At 35.4% G+C, this 23,928-nt stretch overlaps 3 protein-coding genes across 6 annotated transcripts in view; 2 read left to right on the forward strand and 1 right to left on the reverse strand.

Annotated features, from left to right (window-relative positions):
* Window positions 1-23,928, reverse strand: part of LOC116304150 (serine/threonine-protein phosphatase 1 regulatory subunit 10) — a 25,691-nt gene continuing 1,763 nt past the window's right edge. Inside the window, exons 1-28 of one of the 2 annotated variants that reach the window (XM_089024732.1) lie at window positions 15,582-15,961; window positions 13,409-13,439; window positions 12,182-12,285; window positions 11,367-11,477; window positions 10,816-10,909; window positions 10,463-10,504; window positions 10,329-10,377; window positions 10,022-10,084; window positions 9,708-9,812; window positions 9,101-9,137; window positions 8,655-8,749; window positions 8,009-8,109; window positions 7,839-7,892; window positions 7,161-7,323; window positions 6,325-6,359; window positions 6,160-6,190; window positions 5,611-5,763; window positions 5,041-5,105; window positions 4,873-4,926; window positions 4,079-4,156; window positions 3,642-3,691; window positions 3,477-3,558; window positions 2,931-3,030; window positions 2,779-2,808; window positions 2,614-2,654; window positions 2,109-2,301; window positions 1,539-1,756; window positions 1-1,031 (exon numbers count right to left, since the gene is read on the reverse strand). In XM_089024732.1, coding sequence (XP_088880858.1) covers window positions 804-1,031; window positions 1,539-1,756; window positions 2,109-2,301; window positions 2,614-2,654; window positions 2,779-2,808; window positions 2,931-3,030; window positions 3,477-3,558; window positions 3,642-3,691; window positions 4,079-4,156; window positions 4,873-4,926; window positions 5,041-5,105; window positions 5,611-5,763; window positions 6,160-6,190; window positions 6,325-6,359; window positions 7,161-7,323; window positions 7,839-7,892; window positions 8,009-8,109; window positions 8,655-8,749; window positions 9,101-9,137; window positions 9,708-9,812; window positions 10,022-10,084; window positions 10,329-10,377; window positions 10,463-10,504; window positions 10,816-10,909; window positions 11,367-11,477; window positions 12,182-12,285; window positions 13,409-13,411 — 2,379 coding nt within the window. In that variant the 5' untranslated portion in view covers window positions 13,412-13,439; window positions 15,582-15,961 and the 3' untranslated portion in view covers window positions 1-803. Of the gene's footprint in view, window positions 1,032-1,538; window positions 1,757-2,108; window positions 2,302-2,613; window positions 2,655-2,778; window positions 2,809-2,930; window positions 3,031-3,476; window positions 3,559-3,641; window positions 3,692-4,078; window positions 4,157-4,872; window positions 4,927-5,040; window positions 5,106-5,610; window positions 5,764-6,159; window positions 6,191-6,324; window positions 6,360-7,160; window positions 7,324-7,838; window positions 7,893-8,008; window positions 8,110-8,654; window positions 8,750-9,100; window positions 9,138-9,707; window positions 9,813-10,021; window positions 10,085-10,328; window positions 10,378-10,462; window positions 10,505-10,815; window positions 10,910-11,366; window positions 11,478-12,181; window positions 12,286-13,408; window positions 13,440-15,581; window positions 15,962-23,928 lie in introns of those variants that run through there. The other variant, XM_031713820.2, reaches the window with a different exon arrangement.
* On the forward strand, window positions 16,482-22,366 carry LOC116304154 (uncharacterized). Its single transcript, XM_031713826.2, has 9 exons — window positions 16,482-16,741; window positions 17,031-17,103; window positions 17,183-17,217; window positions 17,925-17,983; window positions 20,531-20,554; window positions 20,676-20,756; window positions 21,314-21,380; window positions 21,769-21,828; window positions 22,209-22,366. The coding sequence occupies exons 1-9, from the start codon at window positions 16,498-16,500 to the stop codon at window positions 22,304-22,306; spliced, it is 741 nt and encodes a 246-aa protein (XP_031569686.2). The 5' UTR covers window positions 16,482-16,497; the 3' UTR covers window positions 22,307-22,366.
* Window positions 22,777-23,928, forward strand: part of LOC116304153 (cytosolic 5'-nucleotidase 1A) — a 5,846-nt gene continuing 4,694 nt past the window's right edge. Inside the window, exons 1-2 of one of the 3 annotated variants that reach the window (XM_031713822.2) lie at window positions 22,777-22,989; window positions 23,591-23,827. In XM_031713822.2, coding sequence (XP_031569682.2) covers window positions 22,810-22,989; window positions 23,591-23,827 — 417 coding nt within the window. In that variant the 5' untranslated portion in view covers window positions 22,777-22,809. The remainder of the gene's footprint in view (window positions 22,990-23,590; window positions 23,828-23,928) is intronic. The other 2 variants (XM_031713823.2, XM_031713824.2) reach the window with 2 other exon arrangements.

Consider the following 23,928-nt stretch of genomic DNA (forward strand, 5'->3'; position numbering starts at 1 on the left):
TTGAAGACATTACATTTTATTTTAGTTTTCAGCCAATCAGATTGTCCTCACGATGACAGCACGTTTTCCCCGCAGTCAAACGAAATCTGTACCAAACAACACACAGCAACCTCGACGTACCCGACCCACCCAGCAAAAAAAAACAAAAAAAAACACCTTAATTATAGTTGTTATAGCTACTTGCTAGCTCTTCCGATACAGTGGATATTGTTTCCTCTCGCTTCCAGTGAATTGCCTTCTCTCTATCTATGGGCTACCTATGGTTTCTTCTGGAATGAGTTGATTGACAAGCGTCTGTTAGTTAATAAATTTGTATCGATACAGGTGCCGTTGTATTCCTATGTAGTCTAGTGTACCAAATTTTGTATGACTGTAAAAAAACTTATCATATGACGTCGTATGTAGGCGTACGGCTTTTTTCAGCGTTGCGTGGTATCCAACTTAAGTTGTTTTTCCGAAATAATTCTATCCATATTGCCAAGTGAAAACTGCAACAACTCGTGTAAGAAATGGCTGAAAGTTATGAAAAATGAAACCACAAATTTCCTGGCAAAACTAGTGCGGGAATCTCCTTCAACTGTTTTTCAATTTTCATCCAGCCATTTTTAATGCGCGCACACAATACTTCATATTACTGAGAAAAAGAATAGTTTTCAACCCCTTCCGCTTCTTTTGGAGGTATGTTGTCTTGCCTTTCTCGAATGAATTACACAGAACTTATACTGAAAACATATAATATATTTGTGCAAAAAATCTCTATTTATAATTTATGGCATAAAAAATTGTCTATGTACAAGACGTCCTTATAAAGGCGGTCCATTGATACCCGGATGTAGAAAATGACAAGAATCTCCCCTGAGGCACCCCCTTTGGGAGACAAAATGACGACATAGAGGCGCAGGGCCTCGACCTCTGCCCCTGCCACGCCCTCGACCTCGAAGACCACCTCTTCCTCTGCCACGCATGTTTGGTCCACCAATATCGTCTCCTTCAAAGCCTTCTTGTTCTTCTGGGAAATCTTCACGATTTGTCTGTATTAGAAAAACACACGATAAGAGTCAAGTTATTTACAAACAAAAAATATTGAGATAGCAGCAGTGCATCCGCCTTTCACCTCTAAGGTGCTGGGCTAACCCTGAGTGAATCAGTCTGTAATCAAGGAACACAGTGGTAATTTGGAATTCGAAACTAGTTTATTGGCATTTGTTAGGTTTCCCTCCCTTCCATCTGTGAGTTAACCATGCCCAGAGTTTTGTTCAGGTGTTTTTAAACGGTTCAAACCTTTGAGGTAGCCGTGCCCTGACGTTGATCAGGGCCAAAGAGTTGTACAAAAAGGGTTGATAGCGCTATCCGATGGATGAATGCTTAACCAGTGGATAGATAAGCCAATGCTGTTATCCGATAAATTTATCGACTGGATCAGATTTATCCATCGGATAGCGCTATCAACCCTTTGTACGACCAGGTTGACCAAAAGTTGTTTCAGGGCGGGGTATCGACGAAAAAAAATTTTCTGACCGAATGACTAGAACTCTTACCAATTCCGGTATTAACGGTCGAGGTCCATGCATTCTCGGAGGCATTTGGCCCCGTATTGGTCCCTCTGGTCCTTGAAATGGTCCATTGGGTCTAGGGCCGCCTGGGCCTTGAAATCGTGCTCGTGGGTCTGGTCGAAAGGGAGGTCCTCGAGGTCCTCTGGGACCAAACTGTCCTGGTGGTCCCATTTGATTCATAGCGGGGCCCGAGTCTCCAGGACCTAAGTATCACAAAACACATTGATCAGTATATTAGCTAATCCATTAAAACAACAGGAGTTGGACCCCTTCTTAGCAGAAACTTCAAGGAACTTTGTCTATGCATATTTAGAGTAGATTTTGCATAACAGAGAAACGGTACAGCACAGCATCATCACAGGGCGCGAGTCAGACTGCTCATCCAATCAGAATGCACAGCTGCGGTACCGTCACATTCACGGCACGCCCATGCCATGCCGTGCGTTCTTCACAGTGTCTATAATACTAGGCGTGAGCTGCCGTACAAAGATCCCAACAGAATATTTCCGAATGATCTTTTGCTCGTCCTAACGTAGATCAACCCAGCGAACTTACCTACTCCAAGGAGCCCCATTCCAGGAGTGCCGGTCGGTCGCGGTGCTCCTGACTTATTCTGAAGTGGTTCGAGTATATTTTTAAGAGCATTGGGATGTTGAGATCCACCTTCTTGTGGTTGTTGTTGCTGCTGTTGATTCTTCACGTTGGATAACCACTGATTTAATTGATTGGGCTGTCCGCCACTTGTTGACTAAAAATATAATGATTCCAGTTTAAACGTGCAACTATTAAACACGACACTCAAATGGTTTCCTTACGCAATGACACTTGAATGGTCTCTACATACGACACTCAAATGGTTTCCGCATGCGACACTCGATAATTAAACGGCCAACTTTATGACACTCAAATAGCTTTTTCCTTCAATGGGTTTTTTCCCCTTCACAACGACAGTCAAATCTTAACTGAAGTTCTGTAAAGCGATAAGATGGGCTCAAAAGAACCCCTTACAAACTTCATGGGAAAGTCTAAAAAATACAGGTAAAAATATAGTAATTCTTACCATTATCTTGTCCAGAAGTGACTGCACTGAAACTGGGTCAGCTGTAATAAAACCAAAAAAAATTATTACACGAACAATAAAATAGAAAGAAATGCAAGGAAGGAAAGAAGGAAGGAAGGAAGGAAGGAAGGAAAGAAGAAAGGAAGAAAAGTGTCTTACACTTACCAGAAGGAGGAGGGTTCGTTGCAGGAGCTCCTATAATACCAAACAACAGGTGAGTGGTGAGTCACTTCGGGATTATTAAAATAAATGCAAAAACTCTAAACTAGACATTCACTATTTTTCCGGGAGAAGATCGAGGGTAGCGCTATTCTTACCTGAGAATAAAGAGGCTAAGGCAGCAGGTAGCTGGACTGGTGCAGTAGTTGCAGGAGGCGTTGTCGTTGCTTGCTTGGGTGGAAGATGCGTGGTTCCTTTCTGGATTATGATGTGAAAAAATAACGAGATGAAAAATTTGATTAAATGAAATGATTATTGTATTCTTCTAATCAGTCCAGGCACTGTTGTTGGTCTGTCTGTCCTTGGTAAGGCCTGCTGCGATTTATTGTTCCGATTCTTCGTATGTGTTGGGAAGTCAGCGTGTGTGCATTTTAGTGCCCAGTTCAGGCCTGATTTGAATGCTCTACTTTGTGAAAAATTAGGAAGTTTTAAGAAAATCTAAGACAGTACTTCAGATTTAGTAAATCTGGCCAATTCAATTTTTTGTTATCGGCCTTAAATCGGAATCTAAGCTACGCTCATATTTGCTTTCCGATTGCATCGGGCCGATAAATCTGGCCAAGAAATTGCAGCGTGTATTCCCCACTTTAGTCTGTACACCTATCAGTCTTTGCCTGTGCGTTTGTCCTTTCCAAATGACTTACCTCATCATGTGGGATCGCTTTAGGTTCCCCCGTCACTTTCTTGTCAGGTTCAATCTCAGGTTCAGCAGGACTATCTGGCAAACTAGACACACAATCAAACAAGATAAATACCTTGGCAAGTATTAAAGAAGCTACATGCAACCTAAGTACAACCCTAAAACCTACCTTGACTTGGAAAAGAAGATATCAGCAAGGACACTGGACTCTCTTTCTTTCTGCAGTAAAAGAACAAATATTTATGTATTTTTATCAATTAACACCTAACAAGCTAAACTACAATTCAATCTGTGAGTTAGCCATGCCCTGACTTAGATCAGCCCAGAGGTTGTTTCAGGGTTCAATCTGTGAGTTAGCCATGCCCTGACTCAGATCAGCTCAGAAATTGTTTCAAGGTTCAACCAGCGTGATACTCTTGCCCTGACTTAGATTAGCCCAGAGATTGTCTCAGGGTTGCATAATCTGTAAATAAGCCATGCCGTGACTTTGGTAAGCCAAGCAGTCGTTTCAGGATATCATTAAAAGGTGGAAGGAGGGGATCATGAGGCACTCCAGTTTCCAAACCATTATTGCTCAGGGTTAGCCTCGAAAAGTTTAACACCAACCTGTATTTTTTTCTCTTCACTTTTTGATCCATATTCTACAGGGAACACCATTCCATCTATCGGCTTTGGTTTGTACCACTGTTGTAAAAATAATAATCTCACTTGAGTTTAAATTAGAAATTATGTTAGGACTGGCTATTACGATCAACCAAGGGTGAATACAGGGGGGGGGGGGGGGGCAGGAAAAAAAACTAAACTAAACTAAAGAATTAGATGCTTTTTTTATTGTTTTCCGTTGTGTCAACGGAAGAAACTCAATTAGCCCCCCTAAAACTTTGGCTGGATCCGCCCTTGTCAACCCGCACCATACTGTAAGGTGTCAGGTAGTGGTCAGCCAATCAAAATAGGCATTAGGACCAGTGTTATTTAACAATTATTAGCTGAAGGCAAAGTAAATATCGGGAAATATTTATATAATTCTCTGATATTCACCGAGGCTGAGGCATGAAATATTAGCTTTAGTATAAATACACAGGTGATTCTTTCAAAAAAAAGAAAAAACAGAAGTAAAAAGACACACTTTTCCCCGGTAACAGCAACAAAGTGGCTAGCCGCCATTTTGGATTATCGCTGGAGGTGATTATCGTGTAATAGTGTGAGTTTCTCAACCAATCAGCGTGCGCAATTTTCAATAATCACCTGTGTATTTTAATTAAAATTGGATAGTATAAATATTGATGAAGTTGGTTTTTTTTGTTTTTTGAGGTTTTTTGCAGGAAGAGATGTGGCAGGAAACACAGGTTACATTGCAGCAGTGTCCAAATGCAATCCTAATCAAACAATCATCCCCCTACCTTGACTTTCTCAATCATCTTGTCTTCATTTAATCTTTTAGCTTTCTCTAGTAACTGTGACCAAAGACAAAAACAATTTAAGAATTTGTACTGTAATTTGTACTGTTTGTAAAGGTCTTGAGAATAGACTAGGTACTATCGATTTTTTGTTTTTTTCTTTTGCCTTACCTCTCTCTCATGCATCATTTCTTTATGAGCAGCATTAATGAAGTTAATTGGATGTCGGATAGTAGCTATTATATAAAACAAAAGGGTATTAAACTACTATTACTTGTATCTCTCTTGAATACAATATTCGTCTTCATCATCAGGCCTTATTATCATTATCATCATGTATCGTCATCATCATCATCAGATATCATCACCAGTACCACTATCATTATCATGTATCAGGCACCATCACCATCTTTATCATCATATTCATCATCATCATCATCATCATCATCTCCGCACCATCATCATCATATTCATCATCATCATCATCTCTGCACCATCATCATAATCATCATCATCTCCACACCATCATCATCACATACATCACCATCATCATTACCATCATCACCACCATCATCTTCAAATGGGCAAAGCTATAGAAATGGAACAGTCCATACAGACATCCATGTGCTTTTCACAGGAAACAGAGAGCAAATGCAGACTAGGACAAAAGGCTTTTCCCCTAAGTAACCCTCTATACCGTAGCCTCGCATCCAAGAAGAGGTCCATTTTACTCAATCTCACCTCGTTCATCCTCATCTATCTCAAAGAAGTGATAAGAAGCTATTTTGTGGTCTTCTGGCCAAGTAACAATTCTTCCTTTTTTGTTGGGTTTCTTGGCAGGTGCTGGTTCTATCTCTACATCTTCGGCAGTAGTTGTTGATGGTGTTGAAGAATCTAAAAAAATTGATTATTCATTTATAAATTAAAAGATATCTGGGCTTATATAAGTCAGAGCATGGCTAACTCACTTATGGAATTAGAATTTAGCTTGTTCGGTTTTGTGGAAGGAAGAAAACTAGTCTAAGAAAGGAAAGTCGGAGCGTTATTTTTAACAGGGGGGAGGCTACGATTCAGATTATATATAAGTGATATAAAACATGGAAGGAGATGTGCAAATTTATGCCAATCTCTGACGTTCCTGTAAGAGTACCCAGATAAAACCCCTTGAATCAGTGCAGAGAGCTAAATATCTCTGCTCATGAATTGAAAGCAAGACCCAACAGATATAAGAGGAGATTGTACTACCACTACACCACCCTTGATTTTAACTTAAATTATGAAGAAACTTACTTGAATCGACAACTTTATCCTTGTCAACATTCTGAAAAATTTAAAAAGTCAAGGTTGAAGAAATATTACATAACAGTAATAATAGTATTACCATAAATTTAATAGATTCTACAAAAAGGTGAATTTACAGTGCTGAATTTACCAAAAAAAAAAAATAGTACATACCTCTGAAACCTTTGTGAAGTCAGCAGCATCTCCAACTAAGTATCAAAAAAAAATATCATTGCTAAAAATTTGAGCCAAAAAGGTTCAAATTTATTTTAATTAGATGTACTGTGCAGACACACTTACCAGGACCACTACAGCAAAATTATCAGTATCATATCAACCTTGGCCAATCACAATCACTTATTTCTATGGTTATTGATGACTTCTAAATGATTTCTCAGTTATCTAGGCATTGTTGCTTGCTCCTGATTGGTTAAAGTTTGACTGTTTTCAAAAAAATCTATCAGTTTTCTCTGTAATCACAGAATGGGACAATCACGAACAGAACCCTCAGATCCATGCTAGGTGAAAGCCCAAGATTGAATATGGAATTTAGAAGTTGATTTTTGGAGGGAGGAAAACCAGAGAACCTGGATAACTCTCGAAGCACAGGAGAGAACCAACAAGCAACTCAACTCACATACAAAACCGAGCTCGTAGGGACTAGAACCCAGGTCACATTGGTGAGAGGCGAGCCCTCTCACTGCTATGCCACCCATGCTTCCCACATCTTTTCATTCTCAATGTCAGTATTGGTTAACTTTCTTTAAGTGGTCCTGGTTAGTTAGTTTGCCCAGTAACTGCAACTTAGTTATGCCATATCTTGATAAACATTTTATTGCGTTATTAAACTACATTTTATTCTTTTGTATAGGGGGAGTCAGGCTTCACTTGGACCATTGAACCACTCTTAGCCATGGTTCTGCTCTGGAAGTATGTAGCTTATTGCCTCTTCAAGTCCATTCTTGATATTCAACTCTCACTTAAGTTTAGGTTTCATACGAAGGTCTTACCTTGAAGAGAGCCATTTTGAGGTGAGTTTTCGTCACCTGCTGAGGTTTTCCCATTAGTGCCAGCACTATTTTCATCACCTTTACTTTTAAGTTTTTCTTCAAAACCATGGGTTTGTGATTGATTGCTCATGATTTCATCCAGAATACCCCCAGAAAATGCAGGCTGAGAAAGAGAATACAATATCATCATGATGATCAATGAGTAATTTAAAACTCTAATAACTGCATTGATTGACTTAGGCTTAGATTTTCGAAAAATGTCAGTCACAATAAAAGACAGTCTTTCTGTAGACTACCCTCACCCACATGATTACCATCAACACAATCATCATATGATCCTGGGTTCAAACTCTTCACTCTATCATCACAACTATTACCATTACCTACAAATATTTTTACAATTTTACTTTATCAAGATATAAATATAAAAAAGGATTTCAAAAAGATATAAATATATATATACAAATATCCATACCTCCACCATGGAGGGAATTTGTAAAATGACCCCCCTGTCCCCAGGAACTTCCAATTTTTCCTTTCATTGACCCCTCTCCACTCCAGAATTTCCAATTTCCTCCGTGGGTGAGGTATGGGTATTTTGTGACACCACACATTATGTGAATGCCTCTCACAAACCTTCCCAGAGTAGGTAAGGTATTGAAAATGTTTTTTTTTTACCTTGGATGCTCCATTACTCGAGGTGGATGTGGTAGTTGTTGGGGAGGCCGATGTCTAAAAGAATGAATTGAAATTTTTGTTTAAAAAATTCACTGTACATAGGTCCATTGAATTATGATGCAATGATGACAATTTCTAAGCACTAGTAGGATTTGCGTCAACAGGTGTACCTTTTGCGATGTTGCTGCTGCTCGTTTTCTTTTCTTGATTGGTGCAGGAACTGCTGCTGTTGCTAATGCATTCATAAACCCAGCACTTTCTATTGCAATTACTGCAATTAAAAAAAAGGATCTTGAGTTATAGTAATGATAAAAAGGTAAATTCTACACCATGAAAAGATGAAAAACTTACTGACGTTTCGGACGCTAGTCCTTCGTCAAAGTAAAAGAGTTATATATATATATCTTGAAAGTTGGTGTAGGTTATGGATAACCCTTTAGACATTCAGGCAAATCCTCATCAATCAATCAAGACACTCTTCAGGCAGACATTCAAATTGTTCAATTGTCTATCAGTCTTTCAGCCAGTTGGTCAGTCGGTCAATCAGTCAGTCAGACATCAACCTACCCAATCCTTTAGACAGTCATTCAGAGAGTTAATCAGACAGCCAGTCAGTTACCAACCCACCTACTCACGTGTCACAAACTCTTTAAATTGAGTAACTCACCAATCAACAAAGGAACAGCGAGGGGGCAAGGGGAAAATAACAAAAAATTTTCTCTCAATATACATAAACAAGTTGTACACAAGTAGTATATCAGAAGAAAATGAGAGAGAAAAGTTTCTATGTATAACTTCTAAGCATGTTCCATATACCTTTACTAAGTTCTTTTTTGATTTTTGGTTTCCCTTCATTAGTTTTAGTTTTTTTCTCGGGTATAGAGGAATTGGCTTCTCCCTGTTGGACTTCCCTAGAAAAGAAAAATTAACCTCATATAAGCATTTAGATTATTTTTCTACAGCCATCAACTCTGCTTTTCGGCAACCAGACCCTGACCACAGCCTGTGATCAGCCTAGAGGTTTTTGCCAGGGATACATATTAGACACTTTGGACCATCAAATGATGTCAGCCTTGGCAGGAAGCACAGTGGTAGAATTGTTTACCCCTGGGAAACTAAATTCCTTCTCTTGTAAATCAGACGAGTCTAGATTCAATTGTTCATGCTTCCTGTCACGTGATAATGCAAAGCCTCTATTGATAAAAATCCAAGATTAAAGATGAAATTATCCTATTACTGCTTATGAAATAATTTTTTTTTACCTTAGTCTTTTGACTGACTTTGCTTCAGAACTTGAATCTATAAAAGAAAAAGAAATTACATCTTTTCCAGGTAAATCTTAAATGAAAATAAAATAGTATTCTATCATTCCTTTTCTTGGCAAGGAGTTTCTTATTACGTTTGGTGAAGGGGTAAGAAAGTGGTAAACTCATATCCTTTGATAATCTGTTGCAGAGCTGAAAATTTTTCTGGATTCCTTCTAACTAATGCCAATAAAAAACCCTAAACTTCTTCTAGGAACTAATTGATTAATATCTTTTGTGACCTTTGTTGTGACATTTACAGCCATTCTCAATCACACGTGTCCTCTAGAGATTGTTTCTGTTGCAACAAAGAAGGTTTTGGTGGACGTCAATCACAAGGCGTTTCCATAACATTGTCGGAAAACACAAAGCCATAAGGGCATGTGCCTATAGAATGTCATGGAAATGCCTTGATTGACGTCCACCAAAAGCTTCTTCATTGCGAAAAAACAATTGTTAGAGCAATGTGTGTGATTGAGAATGGCTGTAACAGTTTAGTATGGTGTTTTATTTTGGTCAATCTTGTATTTTTCATGTCTACAATAATATTAATATTATGACAAACCTTTTGATAACATGACATTATCTAAGGATGAATCAGACGTTTGTGACGCAGTCTCCAAGTCATCATTTTGCTTTAACTTTTCTAATTTTTCTGGCTTTTCAGGCCCTAAAGATAAAGAACAATACTACAATAAATACAGTACTATGATCACTTTGAAAAATGAATGACTTCTGCAAAACAAGATTGTTCCTCCCTCATTGAAAATTAAATTTCAAGACTATATAAAACTTATACATTTAACCAATGACTATCATTATTCCCGTACATTAAATGTAATTTATTAATAAATTATAAATGTTATTAATGATTCTCACCTGACTTGGTTCTTATAAGAGACATCCACTGCTTAAGGATGCCATTGGAAAGTTTTTTAACTTCTGAAAAAAATGAAAACAAAACATTGATCCATATGTAAACTAAATGAGTCTCATATAAAAAAGCAATTCTTTTTTTGAGAACTAATAAATATTATAGAGTAAGACTGAGGTTAAATGTCGAACTTCACATGAGCCAAACCTAATGTCATTAAAAAAGACCTTGTTATCCATTGTTTCAATTAGGTTTGGCTCATGTGAAGTTTGACTTTTCACCTATGCCTAAATGTTTCATTTTTAATAGTACCTTTATTATCAACTTTGGTTAAATATTTTACAATCTTTCCCATATTGCCCTAGAAAAAGAGGAACATTAATACCAAAAATATTATTTAATGTCATTATAAACGGATGAGGAATTGACAATGACTATTGTGTTACCTGCTTTAGAGTATCCACAGATACAGGCAGCTCCTTCAGCACCTAAAACATATTTTTTCACAATATAAGATTCACTTTAAAGCTATAAGCATGGGGCCATACACACTCCTTACTACATTCCCTACAACTTATATCATGGATATTTTTTCAGCTTTCCTCCTTCCTCCTTTCAACACACTCTCTATGGTTTGTTATGGCTATTTTCTTGAATTACGCAATATACCAGATCCTTCCTGTTCCTTGGAAATTCCAGTCTTCTCAATAGCAGAAGAATATTTCTGGAGCTAGGCAATACTTTATTAAAATACTTTGGTAAAACAAATACAATACTAGATGTTTGATCAATATTTCACCTCCAATAATTCTATCAAAATGGAAAAATTATCAGTCTTCTTGCCATCAGACAGCCATTTGTTAAGCACTGCCCATCCTCCAATAGACACAAATCTGACAAACAATAACAAAAAGGATTTAAGTGATTGGGATTCCTGTGGCTATTCAAAGTTAAAGCCATTATTTCTACACTGTCCTATAATAATAAAAATAATAATAATGATGATAATAATAATAATAATAATAATAATAATAATAATAATAACTCTATTAATGTCTCTATTTCTTCTAGCCGGGCACAAGTGCACTACTAATCCAGGAGACAAAAAATAAATAAATAAATAGATAAATAAATAAATAGATGTAAATATTGGTGGTTTTCAACCATTCCCAAGAGGATCGACAGAGACATGGCGGCCATGCTGGTGGACAGTTACAAAAGGGCCTAATGAGAAGTCTTTTGCTAAAATCCACCAGATGACGTAACGTGAAAATGAAGAATAACAGTAGCTTTTGTTTAGTAGGTCTAGCAGTGAGGTCATTCAGGTTGGCAGGAAGTAATTAGACTTACTTTTCCAGTGTCTCATTTGACTGTTTGTTTTCCTTCGCCATAGAGATTGTAGATTTAAGAATGTTCATGTATACACATCGACTCATTAACTTTTCAGCATCCCTCATTAAACTATTCAAAAACATCAAATTATACAAGAAATAAGAATGGTTTTCATAAACATAGTTATTGATAAATTTATCTATTTGTCGTTAGTCTTTGAAGTTTTTAAATTTCAAATCACCTGTCATTTCCTAAAAGATTATTTCTTTGTTCAACAGTTGTACACAAGAAAACACATTCAATAAACACCACTATTATTTCTTTATTTAATGGCTGTACATGCATGGGAAGACACATGAATATGGATACAACTCCAACAAATAATCTTATTCTCAAGAGAATGACATGTGGTCTGAAATGGGAAAACATTACTTGCAGTTTTGGAACAGTGCATAATATACAAGTGAAATGGGGTTTCTGAAGGGTAGGGATGATAATAGAATGCATGAAAGGGAGAGTTTTTTATAGCAACACCTCTATGAATTGGACACCTTCAAGACCTTGCCTTCTAGTGTCTGCTTAATGAAGGGTGTCTGCTAATTAGAGGTTTGTTTTACAGTAAATATGGGATAAGAAAACTTCAGAACCGTGTTCCTACCTGTATGGTGTCCAGTAAATAAGGGGTCTCCTAATATAGTAAGTATCATTGCAGTGTAGTTCCAGAAAATATCCACCACGGAGGGAATTTGTAAAAGACCCGATACCCCCAGGAACTTCCAATTCACTTCCAAACAAGTGTATCTTTAAAGTTTATCTTGATTGAGATAAGTTACCTTATAATTCTAACAACTTCTTGAGGAGACTTGATGTCCCCAAATTGACCCAACATTGGCTTCAGAGCATTGAGCAGTGTTTTTGGCTCACCGCCAGATGTTCCCTATTAACAATAATAAAAAAGTTATTACAGCATTAATGACATGTAGGAAATATATAAGCCTTAGTTTTATGGGTAGCATGGGTGGCGTTCGTTGCTAACGCGTCATCTTTCACCGCTGTGAGTCCGACAGGTCGGGTCGTTGGTTCGAGCCCTGCAGTCGTTACATGTGAATCGAGTTTGTTTGACATGTTGTTCTCTCCTATGCTACGATAGTTTTCTCCGGGTTCTCCGGTTTCCTCCCTCCGTAAAAATCAACATGTGAGCTGAGTGTTGTGTGCATAGAACATTTTAATGTAGTGGTAGTGCGTGTGAGCGAAAAATGTCCCCAATTAGTGCGAAAGCGCTAGAACGACTAGACACTTAAATAAAAGTGTTTTTTTTTTTTAAATTCTTTATGGATGTAATGTTAACAATTTATTAACTATGAGTAAATGGTTTGAACCCAGGTGTTGAAGGTTGTTGTGAAGTGTGATCGTCTGGGTGAGTGTAGTTTTGAGAGAAACTGTTGGTGGTGGTGACTGACATTTCGACAACCTGAGCAGAATTTAGCCATCTTTAGAGTCCAGTGAGAAAACAAGTGTTGAGTAAACTGGACTCTGAAGATGACTTCTGCTCAGGTTGTCCAAACGTCAGTCACCAACCAACAACAGACTACACTCACCCGGATGATCACATTTCACAACAAATAATTTTAAAATTTTGTGGAACTTTAACTGTAAGCAAGCTATTTCTCAACATCGCTAAAAAATGAAAATAAAATTAACACTATCATATTAGAGTGCAAACAATATAACCTTGAAACTTTAGTAATACTAAATAGCACAATTTCGTGCAAATTCCATTGTTTTCTATTGTTTGATTAGCACTATTTTGTACTATTTAGTAATTAGTGTTTCACGGATTAATTATTGTTTGAATAATGGGGTACTTCTATAGCGCATTTCAAATATCTCAATGCGCTTCACAATCATGACCAGTGGAGGATTTTACGGGCTGCGTATTTAGGCGCTAGTAGCAGCCATGCAGCTTACAATCATGAGTGACTTGTTAGTAAGTTAGTATTAATGCCTCCAGATTGGGATTTGTTTGCACTCTATAGCAATAAATATATATCAAAGTTTACCATTTTTTGCTCCTCAGATCTGAGTTTCAATCTGAAATGAAAAAATTTAAATTTTGGAATTAGATTGCTGCTTTACCTATTTACCATTAGTTATATTGAACAGTTTCATGATCATAGTAGTTCATAATAATACAGTACAAAGGAAATAGTTCTGCGTTTTCTGGAATTGAATTTTAAAAAAGAGTTTCAGAGTACACATACTAATTTTATTCGGCAAAGGGAAAAAAGCAAAACATGAAATGATAAATAACATACATAAAAGTTTTAGAACTAAACTAAAATGTACTTTGAGAATATTTAATATATATATATATATATATATATATAATTTTTTCAAGTGTTGGGGGTTGATAAAATTTCTTATGCATTGTGAACCAATATCTTAGATGACATACATACATCCTTCTTCCATTATTAGTCCTTGTAGATTTCATTTGAACAAGAATATAGAAACAAGTTAAACGTAACCTTTTGAAGCTATAAATCCAATAAACTAAGAGTAAAACCAAACTTTTGTAATGCGCAAGTTAAAAATAAATTATCTATATTGCTACCAGGAAATTTTTCCTTAAGGGCAATTCTTTTATGCTTAAAAGTCAAGGCTTCAATGAAAATTTTAGTTCAAAAAATTGAATGTTTTGAAAAGTTCATATTTTAAAAATGCCTTTCTCAAGACTGCAATAACTACGAAAATTATTCAATTTTACCTAAATTTGAGGAATGGAAGAAGAATCAAAATATATAAACAGTCATTTTTTACTATTTTTTGAGTCAATGTAATAATAAAGTTACCGAAAGAACTGGGAGAATTATTGTGTAAGTAGATCTATTTTACAAAACTTAGAGAGAAGACTCATTGATAAGGATTTATAATACACATTTAAAGCTATTTAAAAATTCACACAATTGTAATGAATACATCACACTGTGTATAGTTCAAGCACTTCTTTAGAAAAATAAAATATTAAATGTTGTGTGGGAAGAATATAAGAAGTGAAAATGTGTCCGATTTTTCATGCTTTAGCCATACACTTTTCAATTTATAAAAAAAAAAGATTGTCATCTCTCCAAATCATGTAGAAATGCTTTTAACTTTTTATCTAATTCAGTTCTCAAACAGTTCTGCCATGTATTAGGGAAAAAATTGGAGTTAGTGGGAAAATGGGAAGTGTTGAAATACAGTTTAAGAGACAAAGCACTCAAAATATGCCTGGAAAACAAACTTCATTTTATAAAAACAATAAAAGGTTTTAGTCTTTTTCCTCCTTAGCTTTGACAGAGGGAGGGAAGAAAGAAATACAAGAGAAAGATATAATAAAGAAAACATGAATATTAGACTTCAGAATTTTGAAAAATGTAAAAAAAAAAAATCTTCCACCCTAAAATTTTGTTTTCAAGAAAGTAAATTTGTTGATTTTTTTTTTTTTTTTTTTTTCGAGAAAGGAAAAAAAAAATTACACTTTTTACTAAATCTGGAAACGATATTTTTATGATCATATTTTCGTGAAAATACTGAATCAACTTCAATTTTATCAAGATTCTAAATTAGCAATTCAAGCATGTTTGACACATGAATAATTGATGACTTCAACTTTTCTTCCAGTGGAATTACTAAGGGTTTTTCCTACACTATCAGTTATCCTAAAGCAGAAAGACAGACTTGATTTTCAACGAAAATCTTGATCTAATTCTTCGAACAAATTTTTTTAGCAAAAATCGCTCGTCTTTCTCGCTAATAAATTTTGTGCGCAAAGCACCATTTCATGCGAACGTCAAGTTATGACCTAAAAATTTAACTATTATCTTATTTTAACCGACTCTAAATGCAAAATGAAGTCCGAAAAGACTGAATTCAGGGAGAAATATAAGAAAGATTCGAAATGATGCTTCTTTTCGAGAGAAAGAATTTCTTTCCCTAACGCGTCATGTTATGGCGTTTAGTTCGTGTTCCAGGTAATGTGAGTTCTCATTGCTTTGCCTCAGAATCTGATATTTCTTGCAGTCTTTATCTCAGACTGCTTATTTTTCTTCTATTTTGATAAAATATTGAGTATTTCTCTTAAGATGGGACTGAAAAAATGATAAGAACACGTTATTCGATCGCTCGTTTATTAGAGCGAAGAACAAGAAACCTCGAACGCCCAGAGACTCTTGCGATTTCGAATCAACTTACTCTCTATAATCCTTTAAGTTCACTTAGTTCACCGTTTTCCTCTAAGAAGTTTCTTTCGTGAATTCATATACACTCCAGGGCATGTGTATGAAACTTTTAAACTAGACTTTTAAAAACAGTTTTTGAACCTAAAAGAAGAATGTTCAAAAATCCAAGTCGGCATGGCCGTGCCGCTCGAGTTTAGCTTCAACTTCAACTTTCTCAGCTCCCTTTTTCCCACGCTAACGCTTCTTCATGCCCTGAAACTGCACACAAAAGACCTTGGTTAGACCAACTTCGTTACCGTATCGAAATCCGCTCTCAGTGGGTATTTGTGGAGGTAAAAATACAAAGTAAACTTGATGTAGTATGAGATTTAGAATCCAAGATGGCTTACCATTCAGCGCAAACAGGCATCGCCCCGTGCGACGCCTCATGGGCTTATTAGCCACAAACAATAAATACGAACTCTGATTGGTCAATGGCCTGTCAATCAAACTACTGCTGTCATCCTGTCATTTCTTGGAAATTACAAGGCATTATGGGATATTGTATTGAAAGACAGGAACCCAAACTACCCCAAACTAGTTCTTTTTCGATATAATTTTACCATTGAAAATCCAAGAAAACTTTCTTACTTCATTATAATATCTTCATTCGCTTTGGTGTTTTTAGGTGGTTTTTGGTGGCATGTATTTTGAATTTCTAAAAATGTTCCTAAATATCATTGCACTTATTTTTGGAATTTTATTACTTTAGGGCTTTCATAAAAACTCTTTTTCTCATTTGTTATGAAAGCTTCTACTTTGCAAAATTTATAAGTAAAAATTAAAAAATCAAAGCTGTCAACCAAACTATTTCAAATGATAATATAAGTTTACCCAATGCATCATGGGTAAGAAGTCCCATTGATTTCTGGGATTGTTAGAAAAACAACATGGCGGCCAAACTTGGTCTAATGAAAAACTCTTTTAGCGTTTTATCATCTTTTCTACCAAAAGCTACTGCTACTACTACGAATATTTCGATACAAAGAATCCCATCTTTTTACTTAGCTGCTAGGAATTTTTCTTCTTTAAGTTTGAAGCAGAAAAATGCGGTCAGTTTAGCTTGGAGCTGTAAGAAAGGTGTTTGTGACACATGGACAGTCTTTACAACTAGATCTATCGCTTCCAAACCTGGTAAAGCTAATTTTATTTAACTGCTATACTTCGTATGTATTACTATAGGATATGGTAGCGAAAACTTCGGGGGAAGGGGAGCCTTAAAAATATTGAACCACAGGGAGCCCAACAAGCTTTTTAATATATCGTTAATAATCGTTAATTATTGAGAAAATACAGGGGTGAGGCGACCTTTTTTCAAAATTCCTCCATGGTGGGGTATGGAAATTTTCTGGAACCAGCAGACATTTTTTGAAATGCAGTACCCAACGCACCTTGTAACATTTTATTTTTTACTGTATTTCAGGCTCAAGATTTTCGCAGATAGATGAAAACGAAGATGAAGAAAAAGCTTCAAATTCCACAGATAAACTGAAAAAGTAAGTCAGAAAAAAATTGCAAAAAAAGTTTCTTTGATTATTCATTTCACTTATCACATATTTTATTTAATATTTTTAGGTTAACTTTGGATGATATTGTTTTACAGTGGCCAGGTAAAGTATAGATTAATAAATGAAGTAAATTGTTGTCAAACAAATCCAGAAAAAATCAAAATATGATAAGACACAGCTGAAGGAATATTAAGTAATATATACAGTATGAGTGGCTGTGTTGTATCAGAAATACAACCACGAGGCATAGCCGAGTGATTGCATATCTGATACAACACGGACACGAATACTGTATATGACTTATCAAACCTCTAGGTTAGTTCCTTTGAGTTTCACCAAAATTTTCAAAATTAAAGTGAATTTGGCCAAGAAAATCCAAGTTAAAGTTTATGCAAATGAACACAGTTTTGTATCAGATGTGCAACACTCTTCATGGTCGTGATTTCTGTTGTGTTTTCCTCATGAACTATTAATGAGTTTAATAAGATATTATATCTATATCATTTTTCTTGGGATTTTCAAAGGCTGCATAGGAACAAGTGGATATTTAAATGATTATCAATCATCTTACATTGTTTGCTAATGAATGTTGCACGAACTGACTTTCAAATTTTGCACAAATACAAAAGCTATGAAAATTGTTTCTAACAAATTGCATCCACAAGTTGGCCATAGGCCAAGTTTGATTTGGCTTGTGAATTTGACAGTAAATGCTAAACATTGCTAAACATTAATTAATTAATAACCAATACAAGTTTGTAGGTATTTATTTCTTGAATAAGTTTTCTCTTTTTTTTAATGTTTGCTAGAACAAAAACCAGTATGGTTAGGGTACAGACGTAACCATAAAGGACAAATGCCCCCAAAGGTATTTACTTCTTGACTTCATACTAACCACATTCTTTGTATAACCCTGGGGGGGGGGGGGGGCACTCCCCTATATTCGCTAGTCAAGTACATGCCGCCAATAAAATCCTAGACAACGGAAAGTTTCCCTCTTCATGGAATCTAGGATATATTGTTCCATTGCATAAAAAGGACGATCCAACGAAAGCTGAAAATTACCGTGGAATAACACTCCTTTCTGCAATTGGCAAAGTTTTTACGGCAATACTTAACAAACGGCTCTATGATTACCTAACTACGAATAATATAATTAAACAGGAACAGGGTGGGTTTAGAAAAAAGCACGGAACAACAGATAGTATTTTTATTCTGAAATCCGTAATCGATAAATATGTTAAAAGTAAGCCACGGAAGAAAAATAATTTCCTTTTTTCCTGCTTTGTAGATTTTCAAAAAGCGTTTGACTGCATCCCAAGGAAAAAATTAATGGCAAAACTTGAAAATGTTGGTATAAATGGAAATTTTCTAAGAGTGATACAATCGATGTACTCCACTGATCAATCAGCAATCAAAGTAAATGGACACATTTCTCCGACATTTTCCTGTTATATGGGTGTTAAACAAGGCTGTATGCTGAGCCCTACGTTATTTAATTTATATCTTCACGATCTGCCTGACTCATTAAATTCGTGTAACAACAATGATGTAATGTTGAATGGCAAACCGATTAGTACTCTTTTATATGCAGATGACCTGGTTCTGTTCTCTAAATCTGCTAAAGGGCTTCAGAAATATCTCGACAAGCTAGAGGCATTTTGTGAACAATCAGGCTTAACAGTTAATATAACAAAGACAAAAGTGATGGTTTTCAATAATACAGGGAAGACAATGAATAACTTCCAATTCTATTTGAACAAATCTAAACTAGAAAACGTTAAATCATATAAATATTTAGGATTAAATTTTACAACCTTTGGAAACTTTATGTTTGCAAAACAAGAATTAAAAAAAGCTGCATTAAAGGCACTATTTCAGATGAAAAAACAAATGGGTGAATTTTTCACATCCAATATCAAATTAACTATAAAACTGTTTGACTCGCTTGTTACACCAATACTTCTATACGCAAGTGAGATATGGGGTATCGAAACATTAAGCACCAAAGACCAAGAGCCCATGGAACTTGTTCATTTGAAATTTTGCAAAATGCTCCTCAAGGTGACAAAGAATGCTAGTAACCTTGCATGCAGAGCTGAGTTAGGAAGGTTTCCGCTAAAATGCAAAGCATGCAGTAGAAGCTTTAAATTCTGGCATAAAATTATAAAGTCGGAACTACACCCAAAAAAACTTTCAGCCGAAGTCTACCAAGATATTAAAAATGAAACTAAAAAAGCCTTTTGGAGCATAAAAATTAAAACTACTTTAGAACAACTCGGATTGGGGATAATTTGGATGAAACAAAAGGAACTTTCTCCAAGATGGTATGAATATGGAAAAATAATAACCCAAAGAATATATGACATTGAGAGGCAAATTTTATGGAGTAATCTCCACAATGATGAAAGAAAAGACAACAGACATAAAAATAAACTCAGAGTCTTTCGTCAGTTCAAAACGGATTATAACTTTGAAGAATATTTAAGTCAAGTCACCAATATTAAGCACAGAGTGGCGCTTACAAAATTAAGAATTAGTAACCATAAGCTTGAAGTAGAAACGGGGAGGTATAAGAGGCCTTATCTCATTTACGATGAAAGGATTTGCCCAGTGTGTAAGTCGGGAGTAGAAAACAAAAAACACTTTCTAGTTTGGTGTCCACTATATGACTCTCATAGAAACGACTTAAGAGAGTTCATAGAAAAAAACACCAGCATTAATTTCAACAATATGAGCGCTGACAGTCATTTTATGTTCTTAATCAATTCAAAATCAGCGTCTCTACAAAGAGCCATATCAGCATACATTCATCAATGTATGCTGATACGTGAAAATGAATTAAGAAAATTACCTAATACATAGTATATATATATACCTATAATATATTTGGAATCAAACACTCATGTACTATTAGTATAAGGTGCCAAATAAAATTGTATTGTATTGTATTGTATTGCCGCCAAACAGGGTATGGTTTTCAGCGATTCTACTCTGGAACAGGGTATCCATTTTTGCAATACCGGAACAGGTTATGATTTTCAGCGATCTTGCTCTGGAACAGGGTCAGGGTTCAGTGGGCTCAGCAGCACATCCCTACCCTAAATGGGCAAGATTACCCACCCCCCCCCCCCCCAGGTGTATAACCCACCCCTCCATCTGAAGTCCATGCTACAGGCCTGCTCTACCCTCGTCCTTCTATCCAAGTACTATACTTTTTACATTTACTATCTTATTCTTTAGCAAGTCGTAGATCAATAATGTAATGCAACATTATGTTATTTATGATTTGATCAAATTACTAATTAATAAAAAAAGTACTAATAATTCATAATTTATTTATTTATTATTGATTTATTGATGTATTTGTTAATATTGAAATTGAATATGTAATTCTAACAAAATTTCATTTCAGAGAACAAGATTACGATGTACAACTGTAAGTTTTGAAGCTTTTATCAATATGAAAAATGGTCTTTTATTTTTTTTTTAACTATAAACTAGGACTTAAAGAAATAGAAAAAGAAACCATTAAATTAAATAGTTTTTTTCTCTTTTAGGTTTCAAAGAAACTTCTCACACAAAACCCCTGTCCTGTCTGTCGAGTACGAGTCGAGAAGAATTATGAATTGGATAGTAAGGTTAGTGAAACATAAAGTAAAAATTGCCAATTTTTTATACATTTTTTTAATCCTAGGATTGGACTTTTTGGGTGTAACATTTTCCCATTTCAGACCAAGTGTCATTCCCTGGAGTATGATTTCTTTATTTAGCGGATGCCCATGATAAGATACATCGATATGGAAACAACTCAAACAAAGAATGTGTAGTTCAAGAAATTATCCTTACCCCCCTCACAGAAATTTTTTTTTACTCCCCCACCCTTTGGAAATTACAAATTCCTTTGCAGGGTGTGTATGGATAATTTCAGGAACTATACAATCTTAATTCTCAAGAGAATGACACATGATGATGGTCTGAAATGGGAAAACATTACTCCCAAGCTGAGGAGGTCTATAGACTTCTTTATTACAGCACATAGGTTTGATATCAGGTGATGAAGCTGTGAATGAAAACCATGAAAAACTGACCATGGGTCATTCTAGATCTACTGTATTCCAAGAAAAAGTGGAAATCAATCATCATTTGTTATACACAAATTTTTATTTTGTGTTTTGATTGTTTTGGGTTTTTTCAGGATGTGGTATTCCTAAGCCAATTTCTTAACCCTCATACCAGTGAAGTGCTTGATACCAAGCAAACAGGTATGTAATTATTCATTTTACCCTCTCACATTTTTATAATTATGAGACCCATACAAGTAGCTACAATTTGAAAATCTCGGTTTTTGGTTTTCTGTCAATCAAAGATGTTTTAGAAGCCAAAAACTAGACGACTTTGTGGATGTGATCACGCAATTATGAGAATGAGTGTAAAATATTAGCATACAGATCCTAAATGTGTGGTTTTAGAAATTATCCATGCCCCACCATGGAGGAAATCAGAAATTCGAATTAATGTTCACCAAAACTCTATTTTGTCATGACAGCAAATTGGTTTCTGACATGTGATTGGAAAGCACTGTAAGCATTTTTTCAGTGACCTGAATTGTACATTTTTTTCAAAAGATAATTATTGAATTGTTTTTCGTAGGAGTGTGCAGACAACAACAGAAAAAATTAATTAACATGATAGAAAAATCAAAGGATCAAGGTGAGGCATAGATGTAGATAATAGTCTGGATAGATATTGTCTTGTTCCCTGTCCATCCCTTTCCTTTTTCTATATCTTCCTTTTTCTTCCTTTTTTTTCCGTTTCTTTCATTTCCTTCTATTGTTTTTCTTTGCCACCTTCTTTCTCTTCTTTTCTGTTCCCCTTCTCTTTTCCTTCTTTTTCTTTTCTTTTCCTTTCCTTTTTTTCCTTTCCTTTCCTTTCCTTTGTATTCTCTACTCTTCCTGTCTTTTCTTTAATTTCTTCCCTCCACTCCCCTACCATTCATTTTCTTTCTCTTTCCACTTTCTCCCTTCCCTTACTTTTCTTATCATTGCATTGCCCTGTAACATTAACTGGGCTCCTGTACTTTATTCCCCCAGGTTACATGCCATTTACAATCCCTGGCCCAAGAGACCCGCCAAAGAAATTCAAACCAGCAGGAATTCCAGCACCAAATATCAAAAATAAGACAGGATAGAACTTAAAACATACGGTTGGATAATGTCTATATAAAAAAGCAATAAATGCTAAGAAAACATACCAGTTTATACCTCAGTTTCACTTACTAGTACTTTGCTGTATGTCAAAAAATTACCCTGGTACCCTGTAAATAATTACGATATAGAAAACTATATACATTTATTTTATTGGTCCTATCTGAACTAAATGTTTTTTCATTGAATAAAACAAAGTTCAAGACATTTTCACTGCGATTTCAAAAGTAAAAGAAAAATGTTTCTAATTTTGAAATTTTCGATATCTCGTTTTTTTCATTGAATAAGACAAAGTTCAAGACATTTTCACTGCGATTTCAAAAGTAAAAGAAAAATGTTTCTAATTATGAAATTTTCGATATCTCGAGAATGGTGATTCCCCTACCAGTTTTCCAAGAAATATAGCATTTCAAAATTTAAATTATGTAAATAAGAATAAATTATTTTGGTTTCACTATTCGCTATATAAGGAGACTATGACACATCCATGGCGAAGTATTGCTATGTCTTATTCAAGTCGCATGTAAAAAATCTTGGAAGTTACAACTCACAAACTAACGTTGATTCTAAAACTATGAATTTTCGTATTCTTATGGTTTCAAGGAGTATTTTGAGAGGAATGTTTGCCAAGAACTGCGCTTTATTTGGTAGCAGATTTGTGCGTTCTGTAAGTACTATCCTACAAAGTCATTCTGTATTAATCTGCGCTAAAGCATCGTACTTTTTCCCAAGATCCTTTTTTTTTCTATTTCTATCGTAGGCTGAGAAATCGTTAAATTTTTGGATTGATTTATGCACAAACTTACAAGTTTATACAAGTGCTGCGAATTCTAGGAAGTTCCAAACGAGTCTCGACAAATTCTCATTTTTTCTTCGTTCTCTCGACATTTTAACAGTGTTTATCGCGCTTATATGAGGCAAAACGTCAAAAGATGTTTGTCTTTTTTCTCGCAAAATTTGCTTTTTTTTTTTCTCTTATTTTAAAATATGTAAGGGTTTTAAATATAAATCACGTTATTTCCCAACATTGTTCTCAGTTTACTTTCGTTTTCTTATTATTATCCTGATGGGATTTGTTGAGTCCCGTCCACTCACATGATCCGAAAGGGGAAGCCCCTAAATTTTGAAAAATTCTGGGGTCAAAATAGATACGAAAAGTTGCTTTAAAAACAAGTATAAAGAATCGTATATAGGTTATTATTAAAAGATTTCTATATAATTGTTACTGAAATAAAAATCCGATTCCTATCCGTACTCGTTTATTTTAGACCGAAACCGGAAAACGTCACATGAGGTCCGTGACACAAGCGTTGCGTTACTTCACATTACGTTATCGCGTTATGAAGGACGATGTTTTGCTCTTTCGTATTAAATTTTCATTATCTACAATGGCTGCCATCAAGGAAGATGTCCCATCGACAAGTACAAGCGAGGAACCTGTAGAAAAAATAGCAAAAATAGAAGTTTCAAAAACTTCACTGGAAAAGCATATTCGCAGCTTACCGGTGAGCAAATATCTTTGATTATCGAGTTAGTCGAATATTTTTTTTAACTTTTTTTAATTAACACTGTACGGTAATTCGAAATTTCGGTTATGTTTCGAGAA

The sequence above is a fragment of the Actinia tenebrosa genome, unplaced genomic scaffold, assembly GCF_029948245.1.
Source record: "Actinia tenebrosa isolate PJP-AT-01 unplaced genomic scaffold, QUT_ActTen_1.0 PGA_scaffold9__36_contigs__length_13948895, whole genome shotgun sequence".
Taxonomy (NCBI): domain Eukaryota; kingdom Metazoa; phylum Cnidaria; class Anthozoa; order Actiniaria; family Actiniidae; genus Actinia; species Actinia tenebrosa.